The sequence below is a fragment of the Thalassophryne amazonica genome, chromosome 7, assembly GCF_902500255.1.
Source record: "Thalassophryne amazonica chromosome 7, fThaAma1.1, whole genome shotgun sequence".
Classification (NCBI taxonomy): domain Eukaryota; kingdom Metazoa; phylum Chordata; class Actinopteri; order Batrachoidiformes; family Batrachoididae; genus Thalassophryne; species Thalassophryne amazonica.
The window spans coordinates 80,055,006-80,074,532 of NC_047109.1; the positions used below are offsets into that span (position 1 = coordinate 80,055,006).

At 42.4% G+C, this 19,527-nt stretch overlaps 1 protein-coding gene across 1 annotated transcript in view; it reads right to left on the bottom strand.

The window, feature by feature from the left end:
• The window catches only part of kcnn3 (potassium intermediate/small conductance calcium-activated channel, subfamily N, member 3), a 285,265-nt gene that overhangs the window by 16,940 nt on the left and 248,798 nt on the right, over positions 1 to 19,527 (bottom strand). The window contains exon 8 of the mRNA XM_034174740.1: positions 1,445 to 1,572. Coding sequence (XP_034030631.1) covers positions 1,445 to 1,572 — 128 coding nt within the window. The remainder of the gene's footprint in view (positions 1 to 1,444; positions 1,573 to 19,527) is intronic.

Consider the following 19,527-nt stretch of genomic DNA (forward strand, 5'->3'; position numbering starts at 1 on the left):
CCCACAACACCCCCAGATTAAAGGTCCAGTTTTGAAGCCTTTTCTTTTGCTACTATTACTAATACTACTTATAATATTAATAATTTCAACAATTAAAATGTTTAGAGATAATTTAAAAGTTTGAAAAATGTTAGAAAAAAATTTAATAGTTACAGTTATAAACAATGTAGGTTAGAAATGGAATGATTTACTGTTACAGTGCTGTTAACAGTTAAATATGAGGTCAAGAAAGAAGTCTATCCTTTATTTTTTTGTATAAAACAAGCATTTATGTTCACTGAAGTCAAGAAAGGGTGACTATAAAGTGAGTACTGGCAAAACAGGTTATCATTTTCATGTTGAGGTGGTGGTGGGGGGCAGGTGTTGTCGGCAGCTGCTGAAAGTAACTAATAAACTAGTAATCTAACTTAGTTACTTTTAAAATTGAGTAATCAGTAATTGGATTACTTTTTCAAAGTAACTGTGGCAACACTACTGCCAGAGGGTTATTCTAATATACAGCTGTGCTCAAAGGTTTACATACCCTGGCAAAATTTGACATGAATTTGGATAGTTTGTGTTGTCATTATGATTTAAAAAAGAGTAAACACAGTTGTTTGACAATAAATGGCTTCACACAACCACTAACTATGACAGAAAAAACATTTTTGTGTTATCATTCATATGAGCTCAATGGTAGATGAAGGCACAAACCGGAAATGGCACAAAAATCTCCCCACTGGATGAAATCACATTCGAGCGGAAATGGCACAAAAAAGACCTTGCGAGATCGCTCAGTGGTAGACAAAGCCCCAGACTGGAAATAGCACAAACTTCTTTCTTTACATTATTACAATATTGTCGTAAAAAAAAAAAAAAAAAAAAAATTTATGACAATTGTGAAGTAGCCTATCATTACTTTGAGGTTCTGCAACAATTATTCAATTTTAAATTATTGTTTGATGACATATACACAGATAGTGAAGAGCTTTGCTCATTAATGTCAGTGACACCGAGCATATTATTCCCTGAAAAATGCCCCCCAAAAAATCAAAAATTCTGCCAGGGTATGTAAACGTTTGAGCACAACTGTATATCCAGTCAATGCATACACCTTGTATTGTGAGGGAACCTAGTTTGGTTATTTTGTGTCACAAAGGTCAGCATTACATTTTGATTCATTCCTTTTTGGAACCTCAGCTTTAGTTTTAGCAGAGATGATGTGGTAATCAGCATCCACAGTGCACTGACACCACATCTGCATTTATCTGAAATGACTCTGCTTGATTAATTTTGCCTGTGTGCAGCGATTTGTGCACTTTATCCGATTATTAGCGCTGCTTCAGCCCATGAGCGGGTCAAGAGCCCAGCTGATTTTAGCGGCTCAAAAAATGCAGCTGTGCTTTTATGTTTGTGTCCCTTTGTGCTTTTGGGGGCGACCACATGCACATAAGTGTGTTCTTACTGATGTATCGCCTGCAGGAACTTTCTCTGGTGCTTGCGGACTCTGGAATGGTCGATCTTCTTCATCAGCTTGGTGTGTTTGTAGATGAGCCAGGTCTCCCTTAGCACGTTAGCAGCTGCATTCTTTATCTAAAGGACACACACACTTATTCAATGTTAGCAACAGGTAACTCTTGGCAACTGAAACAGGCAACAGGTGCCCTGCTCTCTCGTTCTAGCCTTTTTTTTTTGCATGCATTTGTCATTATTTCCCTGCAAAGAAGTAAAAACTAAGCCATCTTTTCCTTCTTCAAGGGTGTCCTCATTTTCTGTATTCACCAGCCTGCTTGCCAAAGCTTTTCATGCACTCATAAACAGCTCTGTCCTTAGGGAGATTGGCTATGCGAACCAACGGGAGTTTTGCACTCATTTGTCTCCCTTCTACTACGTCTCAGTCTGTCTCTGTGCCACAATATAGCTTTGGCTAACTCTAATTGGTTACATTATATTGACTTGTTAAAAGCAATTCAGCACAGTTGTTAGCGCAACAACTGGCCCAGCTGTGACTTGGCCCGGATACTGGCCTCCATTTTGGAGTGAAATTTCCCACTCCTAAATGACCAATAGGAGAGCAGTGCTGGAATCCCCTTTACTAAACAACCAATAGGAGAGCAGCGCTAGCGCCACATCAACATGAAGTTGACACATGGGCTGACGTCAGCGTCTCAGCCGCCAACTGATTACAGGCTAGGAGAGAGAGGCCAGTATAAGGTCTGTTAGAAAAGTATCGAACCTTTTTATTTTTTCAAAAACCTGATGGATTTGAATCATGTGCGCTTGCATGAGCCAACCTTGAACCTTCGTGCGCATGCGTGATTTTTTTCACGCCTGTCGGTTGCGTCATTCGCCTGTGAGCAGGCTTTGTGTGAGCACTGGTCCTCCCCCCTCGTCGGATTTTCATTACGAGGAAAATGTCTGAATGATTGGAGAAGCGCTGAATCAAATTTTTCCAGAAACTGTGAGAGACAGCCAGGTGGAAACCATTCGGAAGATTCAGACGGCTTTCGGTGACAATCCTATGGGCATCACACAGATTAAGGAGTGTTACAACCGGTTTAAAGACGGCGCACAATGGCGGAGGGCATGCCGCCCTCCGAGCGGAGATCGACAGGCGGGAAACAACCAGATCATTTCCAAAGTGAACGCTGTGTTGATCCAGGATGTCGTCTGACTACCAGAGAAATTGCAGAAGAGGTGGACATCAGCACTTTTTCAGCACATTCCACTGTTACAGGAGATTTTGAAAGAAAATGAAAGACGTGCGGAGGAATTCACACGTCAGGACGGAGCCGCTAATGGCGCAGAACAAAAAGCACCTCCGTGTTGGAAGTCTCACAGGACATGTTGTAACATGCCCAGCTCTTACACCATTTCTTGGATACTCACTTGACTGAAAAGCCACCGAAAGCCGTTTGAATCTTCCAAATGGTTTCCAACACACTTTTTGTTCTGCGCCATTAGCGGCTTCGTCCCGACACGCAAATTCCTCCGCACATCTTTCATTACAAAATCTCCTGTAACAGTGGAATGTGCCGAAAAAGTGCTGATGTCCACCTCTTCTGCAATTTCTCTGGTAGTCAGACGACGTCCCGGATCAACACAGCGTTCACTTTGGAAATGATCTGGTTGTTTCAGCCTGTCGATGGCCGCTTGGAGCACGGCGCGCCCTCCGCCATTGTGTGCCGTCTTTAAACCGGTTGTAACACTCCTTAATCTGTGTGATGCCCATATGATCGTCACCGAAAGCCGTCTGAATCTTCCGAATGGTTTCCACCTGGCTGTCTCTCACAGTTTCTGGAAAAATTTGATTCAGCGCTGCTTCAATTGTTGACATTTTCCACGCAATGAAAATCCGACGAGGGGGGAGGACCAGTGCTCACACAAAGTCTGCTCACAGGTGAATGACGCAACCGACAGGCATGAAAAAAATCACGCATGCGCACAAAGGTTCAAGGTTGGCTCATGCAAGCACACGTGATTCAAATCCATCAGGTTTTTGAAAAAAATAAAAAGGTTCGATACTTTTCTAACAGACCTCGTATTTGTAGATCACCCTGTTAAGTTGGTTACACTCCTCCAGCCAATGCAAAGGAGTCAGTATCGGGTTATTTGGTCACGTGACTTTTAGTCAGGATTCTGACATTTTGCTGATTGGCTGCAGCCTTTGTTTACAATGTTTCAAACCTCCAAATGTTTTCGTTTGCTGTGCGAATTCCAGACACACAAAGCAAATACCTGGTTTCCATTTTGGTTTGACAGGGGTGAGATAAACTCCCACCCCAACATTTGCAACATTTTGCTCTATTTTGTGTCACTTTTCAAGTCTTTCGGTTTGCTTTTCACATTTTCGGTGGTTACAGCACAGCCTATCACAGAGCGTGGTGTGATAGCCAATGGCGGCCGACGTATCAGATGGACCAATCACAGCCATGTTTTCAAAAACACACTACCAGTCTCTTTGTGTAACAGACTGTGGTACCAGTGCTAATTACCCTGTGTGCATTTGCAGATGTTAATGAGGCAAATTTAACTCCATATGAAGTTAACTTTGACTTAGCAAATGTTAACGTGCATGCTAATGCCTGCAGTTTTTCTCCAGTGATGTTATTAGGTTCCAAAAACAGCATTTTCACTTTTAGAAGTGTTTATTTCTCACCAGCTTTTACATTATACAAAGACAAAGAGGTTCTTGGGGCACAGACCTGCCAATGACGTCACGGCACAGCTCTACTCTGATTGGCTCCCGCCACAAAAAAAAAAAAAAAAAAAAAAAAACCTGAACAGATTGAAACAGAATGTGACTCTTTACTCTCTTTAAATAGGCCAAGGTTAGCCATCTTTGAACTTGTCCAAGGTCTGTGCCCCAAGAATCTGTGAATTTGAAGAATTTGGCAGTTAAAGGGCTAGACTTATTCTGAGCACAGACAGACGGACAGACGCAAACCCTTTGCAATTCCCGATGGCCATATTTGATGGCCTCGGGTAAGGGTCCTTTCCACACATAGTACGAAGTTTGGACAAAGTACATACTTAGTGCGCGTGCGTGATGCAGGAACTGTGTGCAAACCATGAAATGTCATCCCTGCCTCCAACACCTCATACATCTGTTGCTATAGCTATTTGTGCACACAAGTGCCTGAAAGACAAAGTGTGCACTGTGCGAACCCATCGCACCCTCTCGCGGCAGGTGCCGGCCAAATTCTAGGTGACATGCACAAACATCTAACACCGCTCGCGTGGCACTTAGAAAATGTGTGGCCAGTCGCACTCTTGGCATGACAGCAGACTGCAGACAATCACTTTCGTACTCGCAGAGAAATTTGTCTAAGTCCCACATGAGTGTGGCTTTGGTGTGTGCGCTGAGATGACAGGAGGTGTGTCCTCCCACTGAAGCGGCTGTGGAAATCTGTGGATCTGGACATTCCAGCAGGACACCATGTACTGTGTTTGGACAGACATGGACAAACAAATGGCCACTGTGACGCGAGTGTGTCTGTTTGCTGTTATCACGTGGATATCAATAAAAACATATATCACTGTGGCAACGTGCTGCAGCGAGCGAGCGCGACGCGCACAGCGCACACATGGACAGGCTGCTCCCAGGTTGAAACAGACCGTCAGATCAGAACACACAGCAGGCGATCTCACTGTCACGTCACCCACATGGGCTCTGTTCCACATCACATGATGTCCTGCAGCTTTCAAAGAACTGCTCCGTAAAACAGTGGTAAAGTGTCTGACTGTCAATCAGATTTTGGATGGCGCGGGTTCACGTTAAGTGGGTTGTGTTTTTTTTTCCCCACATAAGCGGCGTGATGTAGTCCCATAGGTACTGGCTGATTTTATTTTCTTTTTATATTCCACATAAGCAGTGTGATGTGGTCCCACAGGTACCGGCTGGTTTTTATATTTCCACCACATAAGTGGTGTGATGGGCCGCAGCTGGCACTGTGTGTTCCTGCTCGAAAGACACCGGCGCATACACGAACTCTCGCACCGGGTTCGTGCATGCCTGCCCGTCAATGCGATGTTTCCTGGTGCGATAATTTCAAGCTGTTTTGTCGTTTTCGTCCAATCGCCGTCTAAACTTCGCACTATGTGTGAAGGGGCCATGATATTTAATTTAAGATAGGTAGGTTGATCAGCAATACAACCCAGGTCCACATATTGGTAGCTCAACTGCTCGGTTTCATATCCCACCTGCTCTATGGGTGGACATGATTGAGAAGAATGTGAAAAATAATAAGATGAACTTGCCAAAATGTAACAAATGCATACCTTCACCCAGGCCCAACAGTCTGTTTGCTGATTGTTTATCAGGAGAATAGCTAAACAAAATTATATATGGATTTCAATTAAAGTTCATGTAGGAGTGGCCTCTCGGCCAAGAAAAGGTTAATTAATATATTTTCCAGACTATAGGATTGACAAGGACAAGGATTGAGTAGTATGAAGGTTAGTCCGTATGTTTATTTCAGAGTGTGGTTTTTCAGTTTGAGAGCGTGGTTTATTAATTTCTCTCATCCTTTAAGGTCCAGCATGTCCTCATTCACATTTTCTTTTTCTTGTTCTTGTTTTTCAGCAGTTTACATCCAGCTTAATGGTGCACTACCACAACCTTTTGCTCCGGAGTGTGGATCAGACAGTAACTCATTCAGATCAGTATAAAAGAGCATCTTGTGTAGAATGTACCATTTTATGGCTGTATCAACTCAACTTCAACTTTTTTTTTATATAGCGCCAAATCACAACAAACAGTTGCCCCAAGGCGCTCTATATCGTAAGGCAAGGCCATACAATAATTATGAAAAACCCCAACGGTCAAAACGACCCCCTATGAGCAAGCACTTGGCTACAGTGGGAAGGAAAAACTCCCTTTTAACAGGAAGAAACCTCCAGCAGAACCAGGCTCAGGGAGGGGCAGTCTTCTGCTGAGACTGGTTGGGGCTGAGGGAAAGAACCAGGAAAAAGACATGCTGTGGAGGGGGGCAGAGATCGATCACTAATGATTAAATGCAGAGTGATGCATACGGAGCAAAAAGAGAAAGAAACAGTGCATCATGGGAACCCCCCCCACAGTCTACGTCTAAAGCAGCATAACCAAGGGATGGTCCAGGGTCACCTGATCCAGCCCTAACTATAAGCCTTAGCGAAAAGGAAAGTTTTAAGCCTAATCTTAAAAGTAGAGAGGGTATCTGTCTCCCTGATCTGAACTGGGAGCTGGTTCCACAGGAGAGGAGCCTGAAAGCTGAAGGCTCTGCCTCCCATTCTACTCTTACAAACCCTAGGAACTACAAGTAAGCCTGCAGTCTGAGAGCGAAGCGCTCTAATGGGGTAATATGGTACTACGAGGTCCCTAAGATAAGATGGGACCTGATTATTCAAAACCTTATAAGTAAGAAGAAGAATTTTAAATTCTATTCTAGAATTAACAGGAAGCCAATGAAGAGAGGCCAACACGGGTGAGAGATGTCCCCGTCAGTACTCTAGCTGCAGCATTCTGAACCAACTGAAGGCTTTTTAGGGAATTTTTAGGACAACCTGATAATAATGAATTACAATAGTCCAGCCTAGAGGAAATAAATGCATGAATTAGTTTTTCAGCATCACTCTGAGACAAGACCTTTCTGATTTTAGAGATATTGCGTAAATGCAAAAAGGCAGTCCTACATATTTGTTTAATATGCGCTTTGAATGACATATCCTGATCAAAAATGACTCCAAGATTTCTCACAGTATTACTAGAGGTCAGGGAAATGCCATCCAGTGTAAAGATCTGGTTAGACACCATGCTTCTAAGATTTGTGGGACCAAGTACAATAACTTCAGTTTTATCTGAGTTTAAAAGCAGGAAATTAGAGGTCATCCATGTCTTTATGTCTGTAAGACAATCCTGCAGTTTAGCTAATTGGTGTGTATCCTCTGGCTTCATGGATAGATAAAGCTGGGTATCATCTGCGTAACAATGAAAATTTAAGCAATACCGTCTAATAATACTGCCTAAGGGAAGCATGTATAAAGTGAATAAAATTGGTCCTAGCACAGAACCTTGTGGAACTCCATAATTAACTTTAGTCTGTGAAGAAGATTCCCCATTTACATGAACAAACTGTAATCTATTAGACAAATATGATTCAAACCACCGCAGCGCAGTGCCTTTAATACCTATGACATGCTCTAATCTCTGTAATAAAATTTTATGGTCAACAGTATCAAAAGCAGCACTGAGGTCCAACAGAACAAGCACAGAGATAAGTCCACTGTCCAAAGCCATAAGAAGATCATTTGTAACCTTCACTAATGCTGTTTCTGTACTATGATGAATTCTAAAACCTGACTGAAACTCTTCAAATAGACTATTCCTCTGCAGGTGATCAGTTAGCTGTTTTACAACTACCCTCTCAAGAATCTTTGAGAGAAAAGGAAGGTTGGAGATTGGCCTATAATTAGCTAAGATAGCTGGGTCAAGTGATGGCTTTTTAAGTAATGGTTTAATTACTGCCACCTTAAAAGCCTGTGGTACATAACCAACTAACAAAGATAGATTGATCATATTTAAGATTGAAGCATTAAATAATGGTAGGACTTCCTTGAGCAGCCTGGCAGGAATGGGGTCTAATAAACATGTTGATGGTTTGGATGAAGTAACTAATGAAAATAACTCAGACAGAACAATCGGAGAGAAAGAGTCTAACCAAATACCGGCATCACTGAAAGCAGCCAAAGATAACGATACATCTTTGGGATGGTTATGAGTAATTTTTTCTCTAATAGTCAAAATTTTGTTAGCAAAGAAAGTCATGAAGTCATTACTAGTTAAAGTTAATGGAATACTCAGCTCAATAGAGCTCTGACTCTTTGTAAGCCTGGCTACAGTGCTGAAAAGAAACCTGGGGTTGTTCTTATTTTCTTCAATTAGTGATGAGTAGAAAGATGTCCTAGCTTTACGGAGGGCTTTTTTTATAGAGCAACAAACTCTTTTTCCAGGCTAAGTGAAGATCTTCTAAATTAGTGAGACGCCATTTCCTCTCCAACTTACGGGTTATCTGCTTTAAGCTACGAGTTTGTGAGTTATACCACGGAGTCAGACACTTCTGATTTAAAGCTCTCCTTTTCAGAGGAGCTACAGCATCCAAAGTTGTCTTCAATGAGGATGTAAAACTATTGACGAGATACTCTAACTCCCTTACAGAGTTTAGGTAGCTACTCTGCACTGTGTTGGTATATGACATTAGAGAACATAAAGAAGGAATCATATCCTTAAACCTAGTTACAGCGCTTTCTGAAAGACTTCTAGTGTAATGAAACTTATTCCCCACTGCAGGGTAGTCCATCAGGGTAAATGTAAATGTTATTAAAAAATGATCAGACAGAAGGGAGTTTTCAGGGAATACTGTTAAGTCTTCTATTTCCATACCATAAGTCAGAACAAGATCTAAGATATGATTAAAGTGGTGGGTGGACTCATTTACTTTTTGAGCAAAGCCAATAGAGTCTAATAATAGATTAAATGCAGTGTTGAGGCTGTCATTCTCAGCATCTGTGTGGATGTTAAAATCGCCCACTATAATTATCTTATCTGAGCTAAGCACTAAGTCAGACAAAAGGTCTGAAAATTCACAGAGAAACTCACAGTAACGACCAGGTGGACGATAGATAATAACAAATAAAACTGTTTTTTGGGACTTCCAATTTGGATGGACAAGACTAAGAGACAAGCTTTCAAATGAATTAAAGCTCTGTCTGGGTTTTTGATTAATTAATAAGCTGGAATGGAAGATTGCTGCTAATCCTCCGCCCCGGCCCGTGCTACGAGCATTCTGACAGTTAGTGTGACTCGGGGGTGTTGACTCATTTAAACTAACATATTCATCCTGCTGTAACCAGGTTTCTGTAAGGCAGAATAAATCAATACGTTGATCAATTATTATATCATTTACCAACAGGGACTTAGAAGAGAGAGACCTAATGTTTAATAGACCACATTTAACTGTTTTAGTCTGTGGTGCAATTGAAGGTGCTATATTATTTTTTCTTTTTGAATTTTTATGCTTAAATAGATTTTTGCTGGTTATTGGTGGTCTGGGAGCAGGCACCGTCTCTATGGGGATGGGGTAATGAGGGGATGGCAGGGGGAGAGAAGCTGCAGAGAGGTGTATAAGACCACAGCTCTGCCTCCTGGTCCCAACGCTGGACAGTCACAGTTTGGAGGATCCAAGAAAATTGGCCAGATTTCTAGAAATGAGAGCTGCTCCATCCAAAGTGGGATGGATGCCGTCTCTCCTAACAAGACCAGGTTTTCCCCAGAAGCTTTGCCAATTATCTATGAAGCCCACCTCATTTTTTGGACACCACTCAGACAGCCAGCAATTCAAGGAGAACATGCGGCTAAACATGTCACTCCCGGTCTGATTGGGGAGGGGCCCAGAGAAAACAACAGAGTCCGACATTGTTTTTGCAAAGTTACACACCGATTTAATGTTAATTTTAGTGACCTCCGATTGGCGTAACTGAGTGTCATTACTGCCGACGTGAATTACAATCTTACCAAATTTACGCTTAGCCTTAGCCAGCAATTTCAAATGTCCTTCGATGTCGCCTGCTCTGGCCCCCGGAAGACAATTGACAATGGTTGCTGGTGTCGCTAACTTCACATTTCTCAAAACAGAGTCGCCAATAACCAGAGTTTGATCCTCGGCGAGTGTATCGTCGAGTGGGGAAAAACGGTTAGAGATGTGAACGGGTTGACGGTGTACACGGGGCTTCTGTTTAGGGCTACGCTTCCTCCTCACAGTCACCCAGTCGGCCTGCTTTCCCGACTGCCCGGGATCTGCCAGGGGGGAACTAACGGCGGCTAAGCTACCTTGGTCCGCACCGACCACAGGGGCCTGGCTAGCTGTAGAATTTTCCACGGTGCGGAGCCGAGTCTCCAATTCGCCCAGCCTGGCCTCCAAAGCTACGAATAAGCTGCACTTATTACAAGTACCGTTACTGCTAAAGGAGGCCGAGGAATAACTAAACATTTCACACCCAGAGCAGAAAAGTGCAGGAGAGACAGTAGAAGCCGCCACGCTAAATCGGCTAAGAGCTAGTAGCTACGCAACCTAGCGGATTCCTAAGAACACACAAAGTGAATAATGTGTAAATAATTTAGAGGTGTTTCAGCAGAAGGAGTGCCTTAATTAAGGCACCAAACAGGCCATAAAGCAGCACAGGTAACGCACGACAACAGTGCTAAAAAAAATAAAAACGAAAGCGTTAGCAAGCTAGTTAGCTTGCCAACGCTGATAAAAGTTAGCTGATAAAAGTGCTCCGTCTTCCTTAGGCGTTGGAGCACAGTAAAAAAGTAAAAAAAGTAAAAAGGTAAAAAAGTAAAAAAGTCTTGAAAAAGACTGTTAGTTCAAAGTCCAAAGCAGCAGGTAGCAGTCTCTGTGTAAACAGTCCCAACAGAGAGCCAAAATTCTGATGCAACGTCTAATCCAGTCCAGGTGTTTCAATCCCTCCCTGTATATGATAATGTAGTTTTTTTTTTTAAATATATAAGTTGCTTCGAAATATACATAGCAGGACCAGCCAACTGGTTCAAAAAATAGTGCAAAGCGGGCAAGCAAAAGGGGCCAGAGGGAACAATCTCATCAGGGACAGAAACAAGGACCTCGGTTTTTGCTGTATGAAGGGACCAATAATTAGCCTCCAATAACCTCAACACATCACCCTAGTAACCTTTTGAGGAGTAAATGAACCATACAGCTGGCTGTCATCGGCGTAACAGTGGTATGAGACATCATTAAAAGAGCTCAAGACATGACCAAGTGGGAGCAAATACGAGGTCTATTAGAAAAGTATCCGACCGTATTATTTTTTTCAAAAACCATATGGATTTGATTCATATGTTTTTACGTCAGCCAAGCTTGAACCTTCGTGCGCATGCGTGAGTTTTTCCACGCCTGTCGGTTGCATCATTCGCCTGTGGGCAGGCTTTGAGTGAGCACTGCTCCACCCCTCTCGTCGGATTTTCATTGTCAGGAAATGGCGGAATGATTTGGGCTTTTTTTCCATCAGAATTTTTTCAGAAACTGTTAGAGACAAGCAGCTGGAAACCATTCGAAAAATTTATCTGGCTTTCGGTGAAAATTTTACGGGCTTCACAGAGAATAAGGACTGTTACTACAGCTTTAAGGACGCCCCACAATGGCGCACGGCGCGCCGCGCTCCGAGCCACCATCGAGAGGCAGAAAACACCACATCATTTCTAAACGGATGGCTGTGTGGAGCTGGGACCGTCGTGAGCAATTTCTCTGGTTATCACAAGAGCTGGACATCAACCATTTTCCGGCAGATTTCACTTTTAACAAGAGATTTTGTCATGGAAAGCCGCGCGGAGGCTTCGCGCGTCAGGACCGATTCGCTGATCGAGCGAGACAAAGGAACACCTCCGTTTCGGAGTGCCAGGGGACAAGTTGGGACATGCCCAGCTCTCCACAATTTCTCTTATACTCACTGGGCTGGTAAGCATTGAAAGCCGAGATAGGCATGTCCCAACTTGTCCCCTGGCACTCCGAAACAGAGGTGTTCCTTTGTCTCGCTCGATCAGCAATGAAAATCCGACGAGGGGGCTGGACCACTCCTCCCACAAGGCGTGCTCACAGGCGAATGACGCAACCGACAGGCATGGAAAAACTCACGCATGCGCACGAAGGTTCAAGCTTGGCTGACGTAAAAACGTGAATCAAATCCATATGGTTTTTGAAAAAAATAATAAGGTCGGATACTTTTCTAATAGACCTCGTACAGTTCAAATAAAGTAGGCCTCAGAACAGAGCCTTGAGGCACACCACAGACAGAAGAGGACCTAAATTTGTCAGTAGAAACCCCTGTTATAAAGGTAAGACAAAAACCAGTTCAAGGCAGACCCAGAGATGCCCACCCCCAAGTCCTTAGTCTCAATTAAAACACCACGATCGACTGTGTCAAAAGCTGCAGAGAGATCCAAACAGACAAGTACAGAATATTCACCTGCATCTCTATGCATTAAATTATCATTTGTAACTCCAAAAAGGGCAGTTTCTGTAGAGTGCAAGTGACAGAACCCAGATTGGAATTCATCAAGAATATTATATTCAGCTCAAATCTCATTAAGCTGTTTAGCCACCACTTTTTAACCAAGGCAGCTTCTCTGTTTGATTGCCACAGCAGATCTGACATGGATCTGCATGTTATTTTGGCACATGTTTTACACCAGATGCCCTTCCTAAAACAACTCCACAACACATATATGAATATAACTTTTAGCATCTACCAACGGAGCTATATTGGCTCCACTGACACTGTCATTCCTATAAAATAAATTGAACTCCCTCTTTTAGTTACTGGTTTCCTCAGTATTTTTAAATCATTATGTAAGTGAAGGATAGATGGTTCATGATTATTATTTTTTATTGTTGGCTGTGACAGGAAAAAAGTTTGATAACTACTGTTCTCTTTAATTATAATAACTGAAAACAAAACAAAACAAAACAACAACAGAGGCAATACTAACAGCTTTTAGTTGTCAGACAACTTGCATCCCTGGAGGGGAGCAACAGAGAAATAGCCTACGCAATGTTTAGAAATTCCTGAAATGTTTTTTTCCTCTCATTTTTTGCAGAAGCATTTCATAACCTAGAAATGCTTAAGTACAGTTTCTGTGCACTTGTGTAACATTAATCTTTTCACATATCTGCTCCTGCATGCCTCTGCTATCGTATATTCCTATAGGTTGCTATATAATTACAACACAGGGGTCTAAAAGGGAAGAGAGAATCTGTACAGACACAAATTGAACGAGGGGCTTCAAAGAGATACTGAACACTGAACAAAGAACAATTATATCCCCATCCGAGGAGCACAAAAGACCGAGGCAGCTTGGCTAATCAGCACCCATCCACTGCAGTCAAGGGCCGCGTGCACGCACACGCACTGTTGGCTACGGATGTAGAGAGTAGGTGGCCGAGTCTTGCCAATGTGTTTTATGGATGTCAAAGAAAAAATAGATAAGTTGTTGTGGTACCAGTGCTGACTCCAGGCACTTCAAACGACTTCGTACTTTCACGCTGCTTCTTTACAGTTAGAAAATCAAATATGTTGTGTAAATCTCAGAAGAGAAAAATTCTGAAATTACCTTTAAAGCACGCCAAATGTGATTTGAATATAAATTTAGGAGCAGGGTGCTCTACCATATGACTCCGTCTGAGCTCTCAGTGTGTATCAACCGGATTACAGAGTGTCTTTTTCTGAGGCAATGACAGACACACTGCTGAACACATTCTAAAGAAGTTGCAAAGGCATGACATGCTGTCATTTTTTAAAACATTTTATTCAAGGCTCAGTTTTTAAATTCATGGACAAAGACTGGAATCGCAGTTTAACACAGATGTCTAAATTAAATGGATGATACATGGATTAAAAAAATAAATGCAACATGTGTCTACATATATATGAGTAAAGAATTTCAAATAAATGCTCATACATGCTCAATAAATCACATACTAAATAGAATCATACATTAATTGGTACATTGCACTGAATATGCATCAGCAATAATCATATTCATTGAAAAACTAATAGTATGCTTTATCTATTGATGTTTGTAAATGCAAAGAGCATAAAATATTTGGTAAAATCTAGGTAATTCTTTTCAAATTAATTGATTTCTCAGAAAATATTACATGGTTCTTTTTTGTTGGAAAGAAATCTAGCGTCTGATGCAGATGGAAAAGTGCTATATAAATGCAGTCCATTTACCATTTACCATTTATAGTTATCCATGAATGTGTACAACTGACTGGCAACCAAGATGAAACTTGAAATCATGTGCATTATGAATGTCATTTCAGAGAAGAGCGGACCTCAACAATTTTTAGAAGAAGAACTCAACCATTTTATTTTATGTTGATGACATATTTTTAATGTTATTTTACTGTCTTAATGTATTAATAAATTGTTTAGGTTCTTGTTATTATATACACATTATTATAATTACATTATCATTATCATTATTTTATTACGTCCGCCAAGGACATAATAAAATCTTCAGCATTTCTTTATTTGTCTCTTTTAGAAGGATTACATCAAAATGACTGCAAATTTTCAACACAGATACATATTAGGCAATGGAAGACTCCATTAAATTTTGGAGGTGATCCAGATCCGGATTTGGATTCTGGATCAAGATTTCACTTGGTACAGGGTTTGAAGGATTATGTACAATAAATAAATAAAACTGCATGGATTTTGATGGAATTTTCACCACAGATAGATATTAAGGCATTGAAGACTCCACTACATTTTGGAGGTGTTCTGGATCCTGATTGGCGGACATCAGAAATCTCCGTTTGTTCTTGTTTTATAATTACTTCTATTTTGTCATTTGATTTTTAAATGTACCACAATGGAAATAAGTGTTTTCACTTTCTTTTGTCATCCATGTATTTTTAATTATATTGACCCAAAATACATAAATGTCAGCTCTCCCCAGTTTGTCCGTAATCAAAGTTATACGCACAAGCGCACGCATGCACACACGCACACAGAGCTTTTTGTCTGTTCTGCCGTAAGCAGGTATTTTATTTTTACACATCCACAAACAGAGACGGTGGAGGAAGACATTAAATGCACAACACTTTTCACTCATGGTAACAGCAACATGACACTTAACCCACTTTGGTAACGGTAACGTGACACAACTGACAAAATAAATTGAACTACAAAAACACAATAAATCAATAACACTAACAACACTTTTAAACTAACATGAACCACAATAACAGCACTTAAAATCCAAGACCCCGATCCCCCATGTTGCATTGCAGAACAATGTTCATTGTTCACTGTTGTTAACTAATATCGCTAATTTCTCCAAAAATATTAGTCCTATTAACTTTCTGTTTTCACGTTTCAAGTTTCACTGGAAAAATAAAAAAGCTAAAATTAGTCTCGCTACTCTTCAGAAAAAGAGTTAAAAAAGGTAGAGTTTGGTGGCCATCGTTCCTTTTCAGTTGGGTCTGTCTGCTCTGCCGTTGATGGAGTGGGGTCCGGTGCCTGGGCGAGGGGTGGTGCCTCTCCCCTGGGCTCGGGTATACGTGGTTCCCCCGTGCCTCAGCCTCTCCCTCCGGGTTTGTGGGACCCGCCTGTCTCCTCTCGGCTCCCCCTGCCGCTCCGGGGTCCCATCCTGCACCTTCCCTGGTTCGGGGACCTCCGGGCGGGGTGGCCCATCCATCTGCGGCTCCCTGGCCATCTGTCCCCCCTGTTGGTTTGCTCCTCCCTGGCCTCCGGTGCTCCTCTGGGGCTGCCCGCCTACCCCGTCCCGTGGTTTCCCTGGCGCCTCCGCCGGATCTGGGGGTTGGGCTGGGTCCAGTCTACGTGGCCTCCTCCCCTCGCTGCGCCTCTCCTTCCGCTGCTGCTTGGTGTTGGGCCTCACATGTCACACCCTTTTAATGCACTTCACCAGGTTAGCACCTGCACGCACATCATATTGGGTTGTAAGTAGCACATTGTAGGGCTCACATAGATCTGCAGTAGGGTGTTGGGGATGGGTTTGCAGGGCAGTCTGTGGCGCAGCTGTGCGCTGCAGCCTTCCACTGTGATCCCCATCCGCCACTCCTGCCTTGCAATTTTAATGCACACACCTTACTTCTACACGTTTAGTAAACACCTTCACCTATTTAGAGTTGGGGTCACTAGGCGGTGGTGGGTTTGCAGGGCAGGCTGTGGCACAGCGGTGTGCCGTGGCCTCCCATGACAATCTTCCACCTGCCGTCTCTTGCCCCACTTGAGTGGGCAAATGCTCACATTCGCTGGCATTTGGCACGTTGGAGGTGTTCTCTTCACGGATGAATCCCGGTTCACACTGTCCAGGGCAGATGGCAGACAGCGTGTGTGGTGTTGTGTGGGTGAGCGGTTTTCTGATGTCAATGTTGTGGATCGAGTGGCCCATGGTGGCGGTAGGGTTATGGTATGGGCAGGCGTCTGTTATGGACGAAGAACACAGGTGCATTTTATTGATGGCATTTTGAATGCACAGAGATACCGTAACGAGATCCTGAGGCCCATTGTTGTGCCATACATCCAAGAACATCACCTCATGTTGCAGCAGGATAATGCACGGCCCCATGTTGCAAGGATCTGTACATAATTCTTGGAAGCTGAAAATGTCCCAGTTCTTGCATGGCCGGCATACTCACCGGACATGTCACCCATTGAGCATGTTTGGGATGCTCTGGACTGGCGTATACGACAGCATGTCCCAGTTCCTGCCAATATCCAGCAACTTCGCACAGTCATTGAAGAGGAGTGGACCAACATTCCACAGGCCACAATTGACAACCTGATCAACTCTATGCGAAGGAGATGTGTTGCACTGCATGAGGCAAATGGTGGTCACACCAGATACTGACTGGTATCCCCCCCCAATAAAACCAAACTGCACCTTTCAGAGTGGCCTTTTATTGTGGGCAGTCTAAGGCACACCTGTGCACTAATCATGGTGTCTAATCAGCATCTTGATATGGCACACGTGTGAGGTGGGATGGATTATCTCAGCAAAGGAGAAGTGCTCACTATCACAGATTTAGACTGGTTTGTGAACAATATTTGAGGGAAATGGTGATATTGTGTATGTGGAAAAAGTTTTAGATCTTTGAGTTCATCTCGTACAAAATGGGAGCAAAACCAAAAGTGTTGTGTTTATATTTTTGTTGAGTGTATATACAGAGCATCAAAATGAATCTAAATGATAATGTTCAAAAGTGCTGTCTTCCACTGTGGTCTCGTGATGTTACATTACAAAAATAAAATCTAAATCTTCTTTTATTCTCTTTGTCCACATCTACTTTGATCAAAGTGTCTGTGCATCTACCTCTACTGTGCCTCTTTCTTTTCTCTTTATGTCCAGTCTCATCACTCTTTACGAACATTAATTATCTCTTCCCATCACTTCTGAACTATCTCAAACCACTTTCAGGTACTTTCTTGGACATGTCTCCTGCTTTTATTGTTGCCATGATTTCTCTCACTTCTGTCCAGCTTTGTTTAAGCACATGCCTAAATAAAATATGTAAATATCCCTCATAAATAAACATGTATCAATAAATTGCTATGTCCAGTCCTATTTATCAGGTCATTAATTACTGCAGGAAGAGTGAAATATGATAAACGCTGGCACCGTGTGCCTCCTCAGCCATCTTACCGAGAAAGATTTCACATAAATAACTAACATTCATCCACTGCTACTGTAATTAGTTAAACCCAAGAGGTCACAGAAACTGTCAACGCTGGATGGTTGTCATGTTACAGTTGCTGTAATCACTTATATTTTACCTCCTACGATAATCTCATTTCCCTTTTCACTATTTAAATAGAAGCAAAAATAGAAAATCCCTTTGCTAAAAAAAAGAAAAAAAAGAAAAAGAAAAAATCATGACGCACTAGCTATGCTCCAAACCAAATGGCACCGGCAGCCATTCTGGGACAATATGGTTTACACTTGGGCAGCCATGATGGAGCCATATGGCCAGATTGGGTCGAAGAGCTGTTCTGCTGCTTTCCTATGCGGCACACCTTATGCCAGCTTTGAGAAATTTATTAGGATCAGGGGTCCCTGCATCACAGCATGTGAAGGATGTGATGGCACACAAACTAATCAGTCCACAGATGACTATAATCAGAATAATAAAGCCACTGATATTTTAAAATAAACAATGTTCCATCTCATTAATTAATAGCATCGCTGTGGTTTTCCGTATTTTACCTTCCCGGATGAGGTTATTTCATAGGCCATATGCTCAAAGCACATCAAAGGCAATTTCTGCTTTTGGTCTGTTGCTTTCCTTTATAAATCTGTACCAGTGAGCTTTTTAAAGAGTACACTCAAGTTCGGTTGGGGAAAAAACATCAGAGAGATGTGTAAATGTATTCAGTGAGTGTCAAGTAATTTCTGTAGCTGTCACAATAAGGCTAATAATGATCCATCTGCCTTCTATGTAAATTAAAAGGCTGCCAGAGGAAGTTATTATTACTGTTGGGAGAAAAAGCTAGCTTGGTTGAATTTTCTGGGGTTAATTCAGATAAACATTGGAAGGCACTGCAGTACCTCCTATTTGGCCAGATCCCAGAGTGCACTTTGTATATTCATACATGTCAACCCCTTTGAGGGTCCACCTGTATAACCAAGTGATACCAGTCCATAAAATCAACACAAAATCCTTATAACTTCCAAATCACACCAAAATCAGTTTTATTACAGTACACACAACCGCATAGAGGTATCACTTAACTGGGGTTTTGTCCATATATTCATAACTAACACCAGGGATCTCCATGGGCTCTTTTATGATGGAGGTCCTCCACAGTTAAATTGCTTGCTGTCAATAAAATCAATGTCTACAAGCGGCAGAACAGATGTTAAAATGTATTCTATAAAATCTACCATTATCAAAATTAAAAAAACATGGGCCAAACTCCTGGCCTCTGTACAATAAAGGCAGTGACAGTCACACTAGCATTTACTATGTTAGGCCAGGTCTGGGAACATGTGCTGTTGCAGTGAGTTTCTGCATCCACCACATAACTAAACCCTGTTAGGTCCTGGATGGCAACCACCCACGCAAACAACTGGTCCAGCCCCACCTCTTGAATGTAGTCATCTATCTCTTGCAGCCAGGTGAAACGTGGGCATCCCCTTGGCCTTTTAAATTTGCTTGCATCCTCAACACTGAGGTATCTCCATGCTGCATCATGCAGAGAGAAAATGTCACAGTTGATGCTCCTTCACGATGCAAGTATTACTCCTCATCTGAGTCTCTCTGGGACATCTGAAGAATTCGTGGGATCCACAAGATCCTACTGGACATCATAGCCAGCCTACACACAGATACCGTGAGTGCTGTGTAGAATGGAGTCTGAGACTCTGAGTTTTCTGAGTGAAAACTGGAGGTCATCAGGGGTATGTTCTGGGGCCTACACTTGTCAATGTTTGCATGGACTGTGTGTTGGGCAGGGCTGTGGAAA